Genomic DNA, 19289 nt, shown 5'->3' on the forward strand with positions numbered 1-19289 from the left:
CGTGCCCGCCGTGCGCCCCGCGCGGTGCTGCCGCCGCCCTCAGCCCCGCCACCCTGCGCTGCGGCGCCCCCGCCTCGCCCGCACCATGATCGCCGCGGCTTTCCTGGTCCTGCTGAGACCCTACAGCATCCAATGCGCGCTCTTCCTCTTGCTGCTTCTGCTGGGCACCATCGCCACCATCATTTTCTTCTGCTGCTGGCACCGCAAGCTCCAGAAAGGGAGACATCCGATGAAATCGGTCTTTTCGGGTCGTTCCCGGAGCAGAGGTAAGACGCACTGCCACTGCGTTCTGCTGGGTAGAAGGAAAACTGCACACCATTTGGAGCGTCCAGCGGGGTCCCCTCCCTCCTCTGCCTCCCCTACCCGCTTCGTTGCCCACTCCCCAAGCTAAGTACGTCTGTGTATTTAACGCGTCTTGCCTTCTTGGCCCCGGTCGCCATCCTCCGATCGTCCAGGTTTGGATAACCATGGTAATCCTGAGGCCTGGAGGGGAGGATCGCCCCGGGAGTCTTAGAACCAGTTTGCTAAAGTCGGGAGGGTAATACCAAATGCAGTCCTGGACCCTTGCCTTTACGCAACCTTCGCTGGAGCTGAGGGATAAGAAAGTAAGGCGTGGTGATTTGGGGGCTTCTCAGCTCCCCCCCCCCCCCAGAACTTTCCCGGAACTTCTAGCAGAGGAGTCCTTAAAGACAGATGCCGGGTACTCCCTCCGCCCCGCCTTCCCCCTACCCCAGTGTGCCCACTGGATTGAAACTGAGACCAAGGAGTTAAATGAAGTCTCATTTTTCCTCTTTTCTCCCCAGATGCTGTTCTGAGATCTCATCACTTTCGCTCTGAGGTAATTTATTTAGCGCACACTCTCAAGGTCAGAAGTAGTTCTCTTTCCTGAGTACCAGTATTAATCACAGGCGTGTTAAGAAGCCAGCAGGACACTGAATGGCGAGCTTGCAGTCCCTAAGCCCAAAGTGACTTGATACTTTCCATAGTCACTCCCAGTGAACGTTTTGACACATTTCTTGTGTAGTGGAGTTACAGTACGCGGGTTGGAGGAGCCTCCCCCGCTCCCCCAAATGCTACAGACCCTACAGAACTTAGCCGGAGAATGAATGTCCTCCTAGGTTATGATCTGTGATGGAAGCGTTTTCTGGGCGCTGACATGTCCATGATTGGGCACTTGGATAAAGAACAGAGAAAACCACTTGACGTTATGCAGGAGAGTTTGAACCATATGCATTTCATTTTAGACTCTTCAGAGTGACGTTCCTGCTGTCTTCAGAGCTATCCAGGATGCTTTTTACAGCATGATAGTGTGTTGATGAAGATACACTTGACTTAAATGTTTATGCTAGTCTCAAAGCGGGGGCCATCTCTCTAGAGCAGGTGACATGGACATATTAGCAGGTGAGACTGCAGGAGCACAAGTTCCAGTGAACACAGAACAAAATAAGAAACTTTTCCTGACCCAGGCAGTTTCTTTAATTTGCCCCTGAGCTCTGGTTTACGGGAAGATAGAGTTACCTCTTTTGGGGAAAGCTTCACATAACTAGGTATGAAGGCTGTTAACTGCATTAGTATTACCTTACTATGATGTTGAATACTGAGTAATTCTAATGCATGTGCCCCAGAGGTGGAAACTATATGTCAGTTAAAATTCTTGAGAGGATAATCTGTCAGTTAATCGGTGGTCCTGTTTCTTGCCTTGCATTAACTAGCTGTGTGGGGCTGGGAAACGAGTTTTGCTATTCGTGGGATAGGACCAATAGTGCCCTGCAGGGTTGTATGTGGAAGATTATAAGAAATTATGTAAAAAAATCATTAGTCCATAGTAGATATTTGGTAGCTGCCATACATTTTGAAAAATTGAATTGAAAAATATATGAAAACCAAAATATATTCGTCATAGTCTTTAAATACACAAAAAAATAAAAATATACAAAAAATTAGCTTTGCCATATTTAAAAAAAAGAAACTAATTCTGTTGTGAAGCAAACTAATTCTGTTGTGAAGCAAAATTTTTGAATAACATTATTTCAGTAGAGCAACTCATTTAGATGTGATAGGTAGTTAATAATGATCAGGGTACAGATATCGAGGTGTAGGGGACGGACTTTAAGAAGAGACCATCAGTTCTCTACACAAAAATGACAGAAGCAGAGCAATAATCCTTCTAAGGATTACCATAGTAGCCACAGAACTTTGAGCTAAAGCATGACAGGCCCATGTAGGATTTAAGTAACTGTGTCAAAAGTTTATCCTGGGGCTGGAAAGATGGCTCAGCAGTTCAGAGCACTTCCTGCTCTTCAGAGCACACAGCACTCAGATCAGACAACTGCCAACTGCCTGTAACAACAGCTCCAGGCCCTTTTCTGGTCTCAGGGTACACACACACAATCACGCACACACACACATTTAAAAAAAGTTTGTCCTGAGCTTGCATTGGTTAAGAAGGCTGGGGGCCGTTGTTTAAAGATTGTAAGATTCCTGGTACAGTTTTAACACTGTGTTTTTGTAGCTTACTTCATCTGGGAGTTCCTTGAGGGCAGGGTCTAGGTCTCTTGTGATGCCACTGCCTGGTGCCTCATATAGGATGAGTTGTTTTTTTTTTTTTAAAGAAAAAAATTATTTAAAAAACCCAACAAACAAAAACAAAAATTCACTTCCTTAAGGTTCCTGTCCATGGTTGCCAATAGTTCTTAAGCTAGGGTTGGGGCCTGCTGCCCGTTTCCCCAGTTCTATGCTGGGTTGTTGTCTGATTGAGTCAGTATGAGTCTTGTGCATGCTCACACCATTGTTGCAAGTTCATATGAGCAAGTTCCCATAGGTCTGAGAGCCTGTTTCCTTATGGTCATGTTCCAACCCTGGCTCTTGTAATCTTCCCACCACCTCTTCTGCAATTGTCCCTGAGCCATGGGTGGGTGAGGTTTAATATAGGAGTCCTATCCAGGGACATGCACTCTGAAGTCTCTTATTCTTTAAAGGATGAGTTCTTAATAAATATTTATAGACTGAATGAAAAGTCTCTTGGTGGGTGTGTAACTGAGCAGGTAGAACTGAGTTGGGCAGAAGAGAAAAATGCACATTCTCAGAAAAGATTTAGAACTTAGCAGTGTTTATTTAATCTTTCCAGGCTTTTAAATTGGGGTTTTAATTAGTTATTATTTATTTAAGCCAGGGTTACTGTGTACCCCTGGCTGGCCCAGAACTTGCTAAGTAGACCAGGTTGATCTTGAAATCACAGAGATCCACCTTCCCCTGCACCTGGAATGCTGCGGTTAGAGGTGTGTACCACCACACCAGGCTTCTTCTCAGGGTCTTAAAGATTACCTTGGCGTTTGTAACAAAATATAAGGCACTATTTGTAACAAAATAGACTCTGTTAGAATTTCTTTCCTGAGAAAATAAAACATTAGCTTTATTTGTTGATGGGCTGTACATTAAGGAATTTCTTTGCCAAATTATGCAAGGAATATTGTTTTATAAGTGGAAATTCAGAGACTGTGCCGCATAAGGATGTCATAGTCACTTCTTTTTTTATTTACCACAAACAGAAAGGTTCTCCCTAAGGAAAATACAGGACTTATTTCCTTGTTCTTCTATCAAAATTCCATTTCCATTTAGGTGTGGTGGCACATGCCTTTCATCCCAGCACTTGGGAGGCAGAAGCAGGTGGATCTCTGTGAGGTCAAGGCCAGCCTGGTCTACATAGTAAGTGCCAAGTCAGCTGTGGCTACAAGGAGACCCTATCTCAAAAAACAAGCAAACATTTCCTTCAATATTTTCTCCTTAATATTCTTCAATATCTTCTCCTCGGCATTTACTTGGATTGTAATATATTTAAAAAGTTAGAGTTTGAGTAGACACAATGAATATTCCTGTTGTTACTAGCAGCTGCTGTAAAATACAACTAATTATCAAAGCAAATGTTTTGATTTTTTCTGACAAGTCCCAATCATATTGCGCTAAGATGTTAGTGCTCTCTGTTCTCCGTTCCAGTCTTAGTAAGTAGATAAATCACTTTCTGCATTCTCGGTCACATGAGGAAAATGACTTAGCATCTGCTGACTCACTTTGAAACATGAAAGAGTTAGGGAAAGCCCTGGGGTTGATGGGGTTCTGCGAATGCCTTGCTTTGCTTAGCAGAGGATGCTGCCTCAGCTACCTACACCTCCAGAAAGGAGTCCAAATGAACAGGGACTGTCAGTGGGTTCCATCCTTGGTAGGCAGAGAAATACTTCTCAAGGGGGAAACATGGTGTGGGGCTCTGTTTCTTAGATGCTCCACAGAAAGGAAAAGGCAGCTTTCACAACTGAGGAACTCCAGCCCCTTTTCTCCTCATCATGTGTATAATAAACACATTTCTTCAATTCAGCCTCTTTCTCAGAAACTAGAAATAATACTCATGTTTATAAGATGTTTTAGAGCGATAGTTGCTATCAACTGTATTTTCCGATGCTTACAAATTTTACTAGCTTTTTGGTAGCTCTAAATTTTAATAACAGCATATGAGAAAGTGAAATTATTAACTCACCTAGCAAAGCCTGTACAGTGTAACTTGACTTCAGAAACCAACAGATTGAAAAATCCAGTTTGATAGAAATATGTGTGTTGTTTGCTTATAAAAACAAAACTTGTATAGTCTATGTTGTGGTTTTTTTATGAAGTGGTTTCCCATTGATGCAGGACAGTCTACACATCATGTGCTCATTCTGATTCCTAGAATTCTGGCATCTCAGAAGTGCACTTTCCTGAAGACTTACAGTATTTTATGCTGTGAGTGTGAACAAAGGTAAACGTTACCCTAGATTCCTGTGGTAAAAGTCAGGTGGTGACAGTCTTGATCCTGAGGAAATTTCAGAAAGTGAAATGGGCATTTGAGTTGCCATTAGGTTATAAAAGAGAATTTCACTGACTGAAGACAATTACAATGCCCTTTGAGAATCCTGGAGTGAATGGTGGTAAATGATCCTATTCATCAGCTCAGAGGAATAAGGGAAGCCTTGTTTGATATAAGGAGGGAAAAGAGTGTGATTTCCTTCTATCAGGATTTGAGTAAATATCTTGACTTCCTGTTTCAGGCAAAGGAACCAAGAGAGCGCACTCAAATTAAACAGTTCCTGAAGAGTCACATAGCAAGATAAGGGGAATGTAAGCCAAGAGTCCCTGACGACATTCTGTCTTCTTTTGATGCTTAATTGTGTTACTCATAATCCATAAAGGTGCCCCAAATTCTCAGTGCAAGAGAGAAATTAAGTTGTGGATTTTTAATGGATTCTTCTTATAAAACTGGATAGAAAAATTTGTTAGTTTCCCTTCCAGTGTTTATCCAAGGTCTCCTGGATGTATTACATGGTCTATTCAAGACCTCTTGTCCTCATTACGAGCTTAAATGTTCCTGTTCTTACCTATGGGAGGATGGTCAGCAAAATGACCACAATAAATAATTTAGTTTCTCATTAAATTTGCATCTTTTATTAAGAGTTAGCAAATTAAGCTGGAGAGATGATTCAGTGGTTAAGATCACTGGCTGCTCTTGCAGAGGACTTGGGTTTGATTTCCAGCACCTACATGGTGGCTGACAGCCATCTGTAACTCCAGTTCTAGGGGATCTGACTCCCTCTTCTGACCTCTGTGGACATTCCATGATATGGGTGCACTTACACACATGCAAGCAGTACACTCATACACATGAAATAAAAATGATAAATAAAATATTCTTTAAAAAAGAATTACCAGGGCTAGAGAGATGGCTCATCAGTTAAGAGCACTGACTGCTCTTGCAGAGGACCTGGGTTCGAGTCCCAGCACCCACATGGCAGCTACGAACCGTCCTTAACTCTAGTTCCAGGGGAATCTGAAGCCCTCTTTTGACCTCTGCAGCATTGCACAACATGGGTGTACTCACATATATGCAGGCAATACACACATACACATAAAATAAAAATAATAAATAAAATATTTTTAAAAGAATTAGCAGATTTAATCATATATATGCGTAAAGAAATCATATGATACCTATATACAGTTTTTTTGGTCTTTTTGAGATAGGGTCTCCCTATAACCCCAGCTGGCCTGGAATTCGCTATGTAGACGAGGCTGGCCTTGATCTCACAGAGATCCAGCTCCCTCTACCTCTGTAGTGCTGGGTTAAAGGCATGTGCCACCATACCTGGCTATACATTTAATTTTTTTTTTTTTTTGTCCTTTTGAGACAGGGTCTTCCTGTAGCCCCAGCTGTCCTGGAACTCACTATGTAGACCAGGCTGGCCTCGAACTCACAGAGATCTACCTGCCTTTGCCTCCCGAGTGCTGAGATTAAAGGCGTGTGCCACCATGCCCGGCTATACATTTAATTTTTATGTTTTTATGTACCAGTTTAAAAAATAAGTTTACATTTTTAAAAACCGAAAAAATAATTACTCAAGTTAGTGGGCCAGGGAAAATAATGCTTTATTATTGAGCTATCTCTTATAATTAAGTGGTTGTTATAAATACATTTTTGTCTAGAGTCATTCTAGGTCTTGATTAATTTATACTAATTAAATCAGTCATGAGTAGTAGCTGTACACATGTTATGGTTCATTTAGTGTGACCCAATTGTTTTCAAACTAAACACATTGCTCTTTTGTTTATGAAGTACTTGGTCAGGCACCAGGGCTAACACAGACTAAGCTGTAGCCATGCCTTTAACAGTGACTTCTAGGTCACTCCCAGTATCAGGGCTGAAATGTTATAGTTCCTGTTTTTTTTCTGTTACGGTAATGAAACTGCTGTGCTGTCTACAGCTATGAGTCACAAATATAATGGGAGCAGCAGAGGCCTATAAGTGTGCAGCCAGTCAGTTTGTAAAAATGACAGATTACCCCAGCCACAGAGCTTATTTTACCATTTCAACACTGCCATTTAATCAACCCTCACTTTACAAGGTACAAAACAAAACAATTGCTTGAAAGCAAGAAAACCAAAAACACCCAACCCTCCCCCAACCCCCCAAAACAAGACCAAAAAAAACCCCAAAACAAGACCAAAACCACTTCCACTTTTTCATAGATCCAAGCAAAGGCATTTTTCAGAGGATTTTTAATCTTTTTCTAACGTTTAGACTAAAAAATGACCTTAAGGTTTGGATTGCAAAATAGAACCAGACCATCCGTAAGTGCAGTGTATCGAAAGGACCGTGTGGAAGTTCAGAATTCTGACCCCGTCTTCCTGCTCAGCCACTAACTGCCACCTTGATCCATCTCTCTTAGTCTCTTAGCTTCTTACTGGTAGCATACAGATGTTCTTTGAAGCCCCTTCCAAAGTTATAGGCCATGTTTCCACGGTGTACAAAGCATCATACTGAGAAACATGGTTCCTGTGTTCTGGGAGATTAGGCTAAGTAAGGAAAATGGGCATAGCAATTTATGTGCAGAACAAGAATGGATGGCATGTAGCTGGAGGGACTGGGGGTGTCTTCTGAGAGGCGGTGATATTTCTGAAGCGTATGTTAAGATAGTAAGTACCTGGGTAGTCAGAGAGGGAGCAAGGGCACTTACTGCATACCCCTCATTCACTTTTTACCAGTACGATTAGAGTGAAGGGATTGAGTGTATTCTTGGGATTGCATCAAGGAATATGGAAATACAAGCGAGTGTCAACTATGAGTAAAATACAGTTTGTATACTATTTTACAGCTGTCAAAAAGCTTGAATAAAATTTTATTTGAGCCTGGTGTGGTGGCTCATGCCTTTAATTCCAGCAGTCGGCAGGCAGAGGCTTGCGGATCTCTGTGAGACTGAGGCCAGCCTGGTCTAAATAGTGAGTTCCAAGCCAGCTGCAGCTACAGGGAGACCCTGTATCAAAAAAAATTTTTTTAATTATTTTAAAGCCTTAGGAAGGTGCCTGCCATGGACCCTCTTAAGAGAAGCAAAATTTAGCTTTTGGTTTCTTTTCAAAGTGACCTGATCATTCTTTTTACCCTTAGGGAAAAGGAAAAATCCCGCCTTGTTGCAGAGCACCTGCCCAAGTGAATGGGTTTGAGCCTTTTTGCTTACTCTTAAGCTGAGATTTTGAAGGGTACCGTGTTTTGTGGTCCAAGTATCAGGCATCATTGGATGTTCTAACTGGATACTGTTTCTTGTGGGGGTTTGAATATGTGTTCATGTGTGCCTGTGTGTGTGGTGATGCTGGGAATTGAACTGAGGGCCTCATACATGCTAGGCAAGTACTTTACTATTGAGCTGTGTTCCTCATGAGTTTAGTGTGTCATTACAAATCTGAATGCAGAGTATATAAAATTGCAAGTAATTCATTACATATAAGAACATTTTTGTTGGCTATGGAGAATGTTACATTCTCTCTCTGTCTGTCTCTGTCTCTGTCTCTGTCTCTGTCTCTGTCTCTCTCTCTCTCTCTCTTCTCTCTCTCTCTCTCTCTCTCTCTTTCTCTCCAGGGTCTCTTGCAGCTCCAGCTGGCCTGGAACTTGCTATATAGACCAGGCTGGCCCAGAGAACTGGGATTAAAGGCATGTGCTACCACGTCCAGCTGTTTTCTCATTTTTTTAAAGTTTTTTAAAGTTAGTATAAAAGCAGTAGGTTTCATTGTGCATTTTCAATACATATATACCATTATATTTGATTCCAGTATGTCCCCCTCCCCTGTTGCCTTCCCTGTGCCACCTATATTATAGTTTCTTAAAGTACCTATCCCCCAAATCTTTGCCAGCTCTACTTCAGACAAGGGGTTACTATCTAGAATGTAAAACAACTGCAAAAATCAAATACCCCCAAACCCCAAACTGCCAACCAATAAATGTGCCAAGGATCTGGAGTTTTCCAAAGAAAAAGTTCAAATGACCAATGAATACTTTGAATGAAGTATTGAACATTTGTAGCCATCAGACAAATGCAAATTAAAACTGCATCAAGATTCCATCTCACCCTAGTCAGAATGGCCATCATCAAGAAAACAAATGACAGTACTGGTAAGGATACTAAAAGAGAGAAACCCTTGTCCACTGTTGGTAGGAGTGTAAGAGCAGTCACTAGGGAAATCAGTGTGGAGGCTTCTCAAAAACCTAAAAGTAGAACTACTATGTGACCCAGCTATACCACTCTTGTGCATGTTCCCAAAGGTCTCCACAGCCTACCACAGAGACACATACATATCCATGTTCATTGCTGCTCTTTTCACAATAGAAATGAATGGAATAAGTCTAGATGTGCATCAACAATGAATGGATAAAGGAAATAAAGTACACATATACAGTGGAATTTTATTCACCCATAAAGAAAGATAAAATGAAATGAAAATTTCAGGAAAATGGATGGACTGGAAAATAGTTAAATGAGGTAGCTCAGGCTCAGAAAGACAAACACCTTATGTTCTCTCTCATGTGTGGATCCTAGCCTCTGTTAAATATGTATGTCTGGGGGGAGCAAATATGGGTAAAGAACAGACAACTAGAAAGTCCTTGAGACTGCAGAACGAGAGGCAGAGGGGAAGAGGTGTATGGAAAGCAGCAGAGCCAAGTTGGAGGCAGACTAGTGGGGATGAAAGGGTGCAGGGAGGGGAGCAGGAGCAGGAGGCAGGGAGGGGAGCAGGAGCAAGGGGCAGAGTCCACCAAAATTGTCTATCCTGGAAATCCTCTATGGGAACTTGTTACTTTATAAACTAATTAAAAAAATAGAAATAAGGGTGAGCAGGATGGCTCATTAGGTAAAAGTGCTTGCTGCCAAGCCTGATGACCTGAGTTAGATCCCTGGGATCCACATGGTGGAAGGAGTGAACTGATTGAACCAGTTCATGCAAGTTGTCCTCTTATCACAATTGCCCTCTGACCTCCAGACTTGTGCCATGGCATGTGAGTGCCTCCCAAACACACACACACACACACACACACACACACACACACACACACACACACACTATAGTTACTAGAAAAATTACAGGACAAATATCTCTCCCAAACACACACACACACACACACACACACACACACACACACACACACTAATTAATAAAAGAAGAGAAAATTCTTCTCTCATAACAATGTTAAATGTCTACCCTGTCTTCACTTCCTGGAGCTTCTCCCTTATCCTCAGTGACTTTGTCTTCTAAGTCACAGAGAACATGAAAACGTCACGTAATTACCCCTTAGACTTCTTGCTCCTCCAAACTGATACCTTAATTTTCTTCCCAATCCAGTAGTGATTCTCTCTTCTGCACCGTTGTTTTATGGTCCCGTCCCTGGAGGGTTCTCCCTCCTTCATCACCTCTGTATTTTCAGTCGTGGCCTCTTTGTCAGTTCTTTCCCTTGCACGTGAACACTGTGAACATCATATGGGCTTGCTATTGACAGTGACAGTACAAAATCCTCCCCATGCCATCAGCTCTGCTGTTGCCAAGAAAGCTTCTGGAAGAGGCCATTGTTTATTACCTCTTATTTCCCACCTCCAGTTACATCGCAATATAGTCTGATTTCTGCTGCTATCCCTTAAAGTCACACACACTTAATTCACCAAGGATTTCTAAATCACTGAATCAGATGTTTCAGGCTTTAATTTATTTGGTCTAGTATTTGACACTGTTGGCCCCTAATTCTTTCTGGTTTGTGAACAGTCTCTTTCAATGCCTTCATCCCCATTTTTTCTGACCCAGGTTCCCTCTGTTCTGAACTTCTTCTTATTTATGTGTTTTCTTTTTAAAATTACTTTATTGAGGACTGGAGAGATGGCTCAATGGTTAAGAACACTGGCTGCTCTTGCAGAGGACCTGGGTTTGAATCCCAGCACCCACAGGGCAGCTAATAGCCACCTGTAACTCCAGTTCCAGGGGATCTGATGCCCTCTTCTGACCTCCAAGGGCATTGCATGACATAAGAACACTTACATACCTGCAGGCAATACACTCATACACATAAAAATAAATAAATCAAATATATACCTAGAATTGCTTTATTGATACATAATTTAAACATTGTACAGTTTATCTATTCAAAGGGTAATTGTTTTGTACTATATTCACACAGCTGTCTAGTCATCACCACAATTAATCTTCCAGTGTTCATCACCTTAGAGAGAAACACACACCTGTAAGCAGCTATTCCTTTTGCCCTTTCCCTCTCTTCAACGTGCCCTTCAACCTTAGAAAACCATTAATCCACGCTCTGTCTTAGATTTGCTGGGCCTCATTTCTTAGCTCTGTTTAGATTTTTCTAGTTCATTTTCGCCATACTTACTGAATTTGTCTTCATATAACCAAAACTTGGTGTCCCAAACTGGGCCTCCAGATCCACAGTCAACTATTTTTCCTTGTTTTTCAAGTGGATGTCCCACAGGCAGTGAAAATGAGTGCATCTCAAACTGAACATGTGAATCTGTCACCATAGCTACATCTACCTTCATTTTACAGACTGACAATATGTTTAAATGTATACTCCAAGCCCATGGTTGCTCAGACTAGAAATCTACACGGTGTCACAGACTGCTCTCTAGGCCACCCTGCCTTGTCTTATTTATAACCTTCCTTATTCCCTGTTGCTGATTCCTTGGCTTCAGATGCTGGCCGTGTCTTTGCATCCCCCTCTACAGTCTGTTTACACTAATTTAGTAAGGCTCATTCTAAAACAAATTAATTTGTAAAACTCTTACCAGTCTTGGAGAGAATTATAGTCGATAATAAAAAACCCAACATAAAATGGATTATTAATGAACAGATTTATCTTTTTTCCTAACAAGGAGCCTGGAAGTGGCTACAGGCTTTGCTTCAGCTCTGCCTTGTCTTTGCTGGCCTTGGGACAATCTTGGTCTTCCCTCAGAATTGCTCTATGGGGACAGAGTTCTAGACATCCAGGAAAAAAATGGAAGACAGGAAAACAGGAGGAAAGGGGTGGAACCAACCAGGGATGTAAATCCGGAAAATAGATGTTTTGCTTGAGCTTTTTCAGTTAGCGTTCTCCTTGCTTTTCACTGGCCAGAGCTGTAGAGGCCACCTTCCTGCAAAGGATGTGAGCTCTGATTCTTTACTAGCATCTGCAGTTGAGGCAGTCAAAGGATTAAGTGTTAGGTAAGCCATGACTCTCCCCTGCTTAAATCCTTAGGTGGCTTCCTACTTCCTTCAAGGGAACTACGAAAGGTCTAGTCTATCACCTCTGGCAATTCTCTAGATGTTCCATGTCCTTTCAAGGTTATTGTTTTTGTTCTTGGTATTTCCAGTTTAGAAACCCTTTCCATTTTCTTTTTTCAGTAACTTCCAACAAAACAAAACCATTCATCCAGTTGGGCATGATGATGGATTCCTTTAATCCCAGCATTTATAGGAGGTAGAAACAGGCGAGTCTCTGTGAGTTCGAGGTCAGTCTGGTATACACAGTGAGTTCCAGGACAGTCAGGGCTACATAGTGAGAGCCTGTTTCAAAACACAAACAATCAGAAAACCAAAAAAAACCCTAACCAAAACAACAACAAAACCACATTCAACCAAAAGAGACTGTTCTTCAAGCCCAGTTTATAACTCTTCAAAACCCAGTTCATAGGTCATCTCCTTGATATATTCCTGTCTCCTTTCTCATAATAATTGTTAAACTTTTAGTTTTTCCCCCTAGCATCTGTAATCTCAGCATTCCTATAGCAAGATGGTAGACTGAGACAGGAGACTGTCCCGCAAGCTTACTGGCCAGCTAGCCTGCCGTACACAAAGCAGCAGAAACAGGAGATCCCTTGCCTCAACAAGGTGGCTGGAAACCTCCATACCTGTGTCATAGCATGCATGCATGTATACACACACACACACACACACACACACACACACACACACCAACAATAAAAGTGACAAAAAATGCTGGCAGGCATGTAAGAAAAGGGAGTCATGTACCGTTGGTAGGTGTGTAAACCTATGTAGCAGCTTTGGAAATGTGTGGACATTTCTTAAAAAGCTAAAAATAGGGGTATCATATGATCCAGCTATAGTATTCCTCAGCATACACCCAAAGAACCTGATATTCTACCACAGAGACACTTGCACATCCGTGATTATTACTGATCATTCACAATAGCTAGAAAATGGAATGAACCTATATATCCATGAACAGAGAATGGATAATGGAAATATGGCACATGTGGGATATTATTCAGCTGTGCAGGAAAAAGAAAGTATGAAAATTTCACATAATTGGATAGAACTGGAAAATATTATCTGAGTGGGGTAACCCAGGCCCCAAAAGACAAACACTGCATGTTTTCTCATCTATGTATTCTAGCTTTGAATTTTCAGATTTCTTTGTTTAACTTGGAGTGTCTGTAGAGACTAGGAAGCCAGAAAGGGGTCATGAGAAGGGAGGGGATGGGAAATAGGGGGAGGGGAGGGCAGTAGAACACATGTGGTATGAGGGGACTATTGGAAATGGAAAGGTTTAAGCAGGGATGAGGGGGATGAGGAAATGAGGGAGAGGGCTAACCAAAACTAAGATATACAAAGAAGCCTTTGGAAACCTGCCACTTTGTAAGCTAATTTTCCTAAGGAGTTTGAATGGCAGTGTCATGCAAGAGTGGTAACTGTGAGAATCAGTGTAAATCCACTCTATAGCTCAACATCTGGAACACAGTGAAGTCACTAATGACTTCTTGTGTGTTCTGTGGATCAAACTCTGGCTGTTAGGTTTGTACTGCAAGAGCTTTCACCTGCAGAACCTTCTCACCATCAACTCAATTTGTTTTTGATGATGGCCATTCTGACGGGTGAAACAGAATCTCTCAAAGTAGTTTTAAATTGAATTTCCATGATGGCTAATCCTATTGACTTCTTTTTTGAAATGTTTCTTAGCCATATGTAGTTATTTTTTCGAGAACTCTCTGTTCAGTTAGTTCCATAGCCCATTTAAAAAGTATTTTTTTATGTATATGAATGTACTGCCTGCAGGTATGTAAGTGCCCCCATGTCTTGCAATGCCTGTGGAGGTCAGAAGAGGGTGTGTCGGATCCCCTGGAACTAGAGTTACAGCTGGTTGTTAGCTACCATGTGGGTGCTGGGAACCAAACCTGGGTCCTCTGCAAGAGCAACCAGTGCTCTCTGCTCCCCCCCCCAGCCCATATTTTTTTTTATTGCATTGTTTGTTTTCTTGATGTTTAGATTCTTGGTGTCTCTGTATGTTCTCGGTACTAATTCTCTATGGATTTATAGTTTACAGTTTTTTCCCCCATTCTGTGGGTTGCCTCCTTACTTGATTAACCATTTCCTCTGCTGTGTGGAAACTTTTTTAAAGACAGTGTCTTATTCAGCTCTGACTGGCCTGGAAATTGCTCTGTAGACCAGATTGTCCTTGAACTTCTAGAGACCCTCCTGCCTCTGCCTCCTGAGTTCTTGGATTAAAGGCATGCATTACCATGCCCAGCTGATGTACAGAAACTTTAATTTCATGAGACTTTATTTTTTGTTTATATGCCTTATCTCCTGAACAACTGGAGTACTAGTCAGAAGTCCTTACCTATGCCTATATCTTTGTAGTGTATTCCGTACTTTTTCCTGTAGCAGTGACAGACATTATGTTGAGGTCTTTGATCCATTTGGAGTTGTTTTTTGTACAAGGTGAGAGATAATGATCTAGTTTCATTCTCATATATGTAGATATCTAGTTTTCAGAGGACCATTAATGGAAGATGTCTTTTCTCCAATGTGTATTTTTAGCCTTTTATAAAAATTGAGGTTGTCAGACTTCTCTGACCTTTAGTGGGGGTCCAGACCTCTGCAGACTGCCTGAGAGTGCCTGAATCCAGCTGCCATGTGGCAGTGAGCCTCCCAGATTGTGTTGTGTCCATCTCCCTATTTTGGGACCATCTGCGGCCCCTCCCACTACTGCAGGGCTAGGCTTCTCTGCCCTTCAGTAGGGGCCTAGATTTTTGCAGACTGTCTGAGTGCCTGAATCCAGCCTCCACCTAGCAAGCTTCCCAAGTTGTGCTGTGCCTGCTGGCTAGTAGGGGACTAAACCTTAGGAAGAAGCCTGAGCGTATCTGATTGGTGTCTGACTTGGGCTTCTGCAGGAGCTCCTGAGTAGTTTGACTAGCGTCACCTGGTCCCTACAAAATAAAATCAAAAGGGAGAACCTGATGCCTAGACCAGCTTTTCAAACTCAGTAAGAAAATAGCCAAGGAACATCAGAAATACAAACAGAATCAGATCAGTTCAAATAAGATATCATGAATTTCATACCAGAATCACAAACAATAGAAATCCACATGCCAAAATCAATATGAAAAAATACTAGTATGAAAAACCCAAATAATATGTCCCCACCAAACACCACCATCCCTATATTAGAGTTCTACAATGAAACTCCCTAGAGATAATCCAGGACACAGTATTTGAAAGAGCAATCATAAACATGATCAAAGAGTTCAATGAATTTAAAGAACAAACAAACAAATCAAAGAACTAAAAGAAGATAAACTTCTGACTGGGATTCACAAAAATTCTTCAATATATCAATGCGGTCACCACCAGCGGCGGCCGCTCCTCCATTCTCGTGGGAGCCGCTCCTTCATTCTCATGGGCGTCGAGTCTGCTCCTCCACTTGCCCTGGGCTGAGGCCGCTCTTCTGCTCACCTGGTGCTGAGGCAGCTCTTCTGCTTGCCCTGTGCTGCCTCCTGTCATCGCCGCTTCTGCCTGGTCCCGGATAGGGCTGATGAGGAGACTGTGTCAGCAGAGCTGCATTCAGACACAGGAGACCAGGTTCAATGACAGGTCTGCTTTATTGCCAGAAGGCACATGCTTATAAAGGGGTAGTGGTCCAATCACAGCACAGCAAGTAGGATACCTCATTAGCATAACAGGTTTAGCATCCTATCACAGTACAGCAAGTAGGATACCTTATTAGAATAACAGACAGCATCCTATTAGCATAACAGACTTAACATCCTATCACAGAGTAGAGGGGTAGGATGCCTCATTAGCATACTGGGTTTCAGATTACAAAGCCAGGATTCCTGGACCCTGACAGTTGCAGTATCACCCTAGACTCAAGACTGTCTCCCACATATCAATAGAAATATTGAAGAAAACTCAGGCTGAAATTAATAAGGAAGTGAAACCTTATTAAGCCAGTTTGAAACAACAGGAAAAAGCCTCACCAATAGAACGAATGAAATGGAAAACAGAAGAATAAGACCACTCAAGCAAAGATTATGAAAAATTAAAATAAAACAGAGGAATGGAATATTCAGGAAATGTTGGACGCCATGGAAAAGACCAGATTTATGAATCAGGCATAGAGGAAGGAGAAGAATCTCAGGTTGCATTTTCCAAATCTTCAACAGAATTATAGAAGAAAGTTTCCCCAAATTAAGGAAAGGCATGCTAATACAAATACAAGAAGCACATAGAACATTAAAAATACAGGATCACAACTCCCCATGGCATATCATAGTAAAATCACTAAATGTACAGAACAGAGATGTGGCGGTCCCCTGGGTCATATGGTCCTGTCCAGCCATCCACCCCAGTGAGGCCCACCACAAGGGGGATCAGGGAGAGGGGAGTGCGCTGTCCACCCGTTTTGCCAGCCCTCCTCGCCGAGGACAATCAGACACGACAGGGAGTCTAGTCAAGCAGGAGCTCGTTTATTGCAAGCATTACAGAGCTTATAAAGGCATTAACTGCAAACGGAAATCCCCCTCCCCATGAAGGTGTCCAATCAGCTTAAAGGTCAACCAAGCACGTGGGATTGGATTTCAATGGTGAACACACACCGATCATGTGCTTCTCAGGAGTGCGGAAATGTCCGTCAGGCAATCCGAAGACTTTCAAAACAAGTCAGGCCATGCCCTGCTTACTTCCTCCTGGCACCATCTTTGCAGGGCCATCTAGGTCCCTTCATCTCCCCATTTTGTTTTTATTTTAACAGGCCAGCTTTAGGCATCCTCCCTTTCACAGTTTACCCATATTGGAGCAGTTTCCTGAGGAAAGGCGGCTAGCTCTTTTCCTTGAGCCAAACATCCCAGTCTGTCTTGGGTTGCCCCCCCACCGACCAATCCTTGCCCATCATTGGATAGTGCACCTGGCTATGTGCATATCCTGTCTTAGGAGTACTTGTCAGGAGGGAATCTTACCTGTCATTGACATGGGATGTGTTAACCTAGGCAAGGACAACCACATGGGGGGTCATTCTTGGCCTATCTCAGCAAGCCATGCACGGACTACCCTGGGAGAGGGCGTGGTTTTGGGGGATTGAAGGGCCATGAGGATCTGCAGGGTGGCTTTGTTGGTGGCCTTCTGCCTGCGAATATGCTGATAAAGATACAATAGCAACTAAAACACCCAGAAACTGATCTTGTGTCCCTGGGTGGGACCCATGTTGATCTTTGGGTGGGTCAGTCGGTTGAATTGTTACGTCTGAGCCTCTCACAGGTCAGGACAATGATGAACATAAGCCCTGATATGATGATCACTACCGTGAAGGCCAACAGCAAGGTCCATCAAGGTCTTCGCATTTCTCTGTGGGAGGGAAATGAGAATTTGATCTCATGGGTCTATTGCCCATGGACAATCAGGTTAATTCTTTTTAGTCTTTTATAGTTGCCATGTCAGCTTGGGCTGACAGGTTGGGCTGTGTGTAATATTTAAGATTTCTGGCAGGCACCCATATGGGCACAGACTCATCTACAGGGAAGACATATCTGAGGCCTCGCCCTAGGGTCAATAGTGGGTTAGGACCTCTCCAGCCTCCTGTGATGGGGTCTTTCCATTTTACCTGTATTTCAGCTTGTTGTTCTTGCCTTCCACAATGTCTCTGGAATTTGGATTCTGATTGATTTTTTTGAAAAACAAGGACATTGATAGTAAACAAGCCCATGAGCAATTGTGGGGGCTACCTCCCCCTTTTTGTTTTTGTAATTGCAGCTTTATGTTTTGATGGTTGCGTTCGACAATTGCTTGGCCTTGGGGATTGTAAGGAATCCCTGTATTATGTTGGATTTCCCGGAGTTTAAAGAAGTCTTGTAAGCTTTGACTTATGAGACATGGTCCATTGTCAGTTTTGACCCTTTGGGGTAGTCCCAAAGTTGCTAAGCACTGGATGAAACGGCTCTGGCCATGTTTTGATTTTTCCCCAGAGTGAGCTGTGGCCCAGCAGGCATTGGAGTACGTATCAATGGACACAAATATATACTTAAGCTTTCCAAAGGGTGGGAAGTGGGTGACATCGGTCTGCCATAAAGAGTTAGGCTTAAGGCCTCTAGGATTTACCCCTGGTGGTTGAAGCAGCAGCACCTAAAGAAATGGCTGACACAATTTGCAGGTACGTGCAATCTTCTTTAGGTCTTTAATAGGAACCTGGGGAAATCTCTTATGAAGCCCTCGCCAGTTGACATCAGTGAGATTATGTTGGCCATGGGCTTTAGTTATATTAACTGACATGATTTGAGTGGAGGCCAGTCTATCTGCCTCAGCATTGCCCTGGGTCAGAAAGCCAGGTAGGCCCTGGTGGCCTCTGAGGTGTTGTAAGGAAATGGGATGTTGCCTTTCTCTAAGGAGCATGCAGTCCTGAATCATTAGAGGTGTAATGGGGTTCTTATCTACTCTAATATATGATCCCAAGAGTCCAGGGAGGAGATTTACCACATATAGGCTGTCTGAGAACAAGTTCATGGGCTCTTTTACTTTAGTTATGGCCAAAACGACAGCCATAAGTTCTTTGAATTGAGCCAATCCATCACATGGATGCGAGTAACTTTGCAGCCCATCATTTTCTTTGGTATAGACCACAACAGTGGCTCCATATCGCCCCCCATCTGTGAACACATTGCATGCTTCCGCCAAGGGCTGTTGGTGAAGGAGTTGGGGGGCCCTCCACAGGAGGACACAAAAAGAAGTCACCCACCGGTGAGGGCCATAGTGGCAGTCAAGGCTCCCCCAAAACCCCTCAAAGCTTAAGGCCAGCTGGCTATTGTTTTTACACAGCTATTTGAAGTCCACGAGCCAATAGGGGATGATGATCTTGTGAGGGTCCAGGCCATAATGTCTCACAGCCAATTCATGTCCCTTTTCTAGAAGAACTGCTAGCTGATCAGTGGGTGTATAGACCTGAGGTATGTTCCCCAGGGCGGCATGCACCCATTGCAGGGGATTTCTGCCCTGTATGAGGACTGATGTCATTAATGACTCCAGGTAGCACCCAGAGTTCCAACCTCTGGGAGGGGTCATACCAGCTTAACCTGGCCTTATTTATAGCAACCTGGATCTGATGAAGAATCTCAGAGTGTTGGGGATTAAGATGGGTCAAGTCAGAGGGTTGTTTATCAGCTAGTAGCTGGAACAAGGGC

The 19289-nt window shown here is 42.9% G+C and overlaps 1 protein-coding gene across 10 annotated transcripts in view; it reads left to right on the top strand.

Annotated features, from left to right (window-relative positions):
• Positions 1 to 25: 25 nt before the first annotated feature.
• Dst (dystonin) overlaps positions 26 to 19289 on the top strand; it is a 489235-nt gene continuing 469971 nt past the window's right edge. For 4 of the 10 annotated variants that reach the window (XM_029570103.1, XM_029570105.1, XM_029570106.1 and 1 more), the window contains exons 1-2: positions 28 to 266; positions 804 to 865. In XM_029570103.1, the coding sequence (XP_029425963.1) occupies positions 86 to 266; positions 804 to 865 (243 nt within the window). In that variant the 5' untranslated portion in view covers positions 28 to 85. Of the gene's footprint in view, positions 267 to 803; positions 866 to 19289 lie in introns of all 10 variants that reach the window. The other 6 variants (XM_029570111.1, XM_029570112.1, XM_029570114.1 and 3 more) reach the window with 5 other exon arrangements.

Source organism: Nannospalax galili, unplaced genomic scaffold (assembly GCF_000622305.1).
Source record: "Nannospalax galili isolate Female #2095 unplaced genomic scaffold, S.galili_v1.0 scaffold582, whole genome shotgun sequence".
Lineage (NCBI taxonomy): Eukaryota > Metazoa > Chordata > Mammalia > Rodentia > Spalacidae > Nannospalax > Nannospalax galili.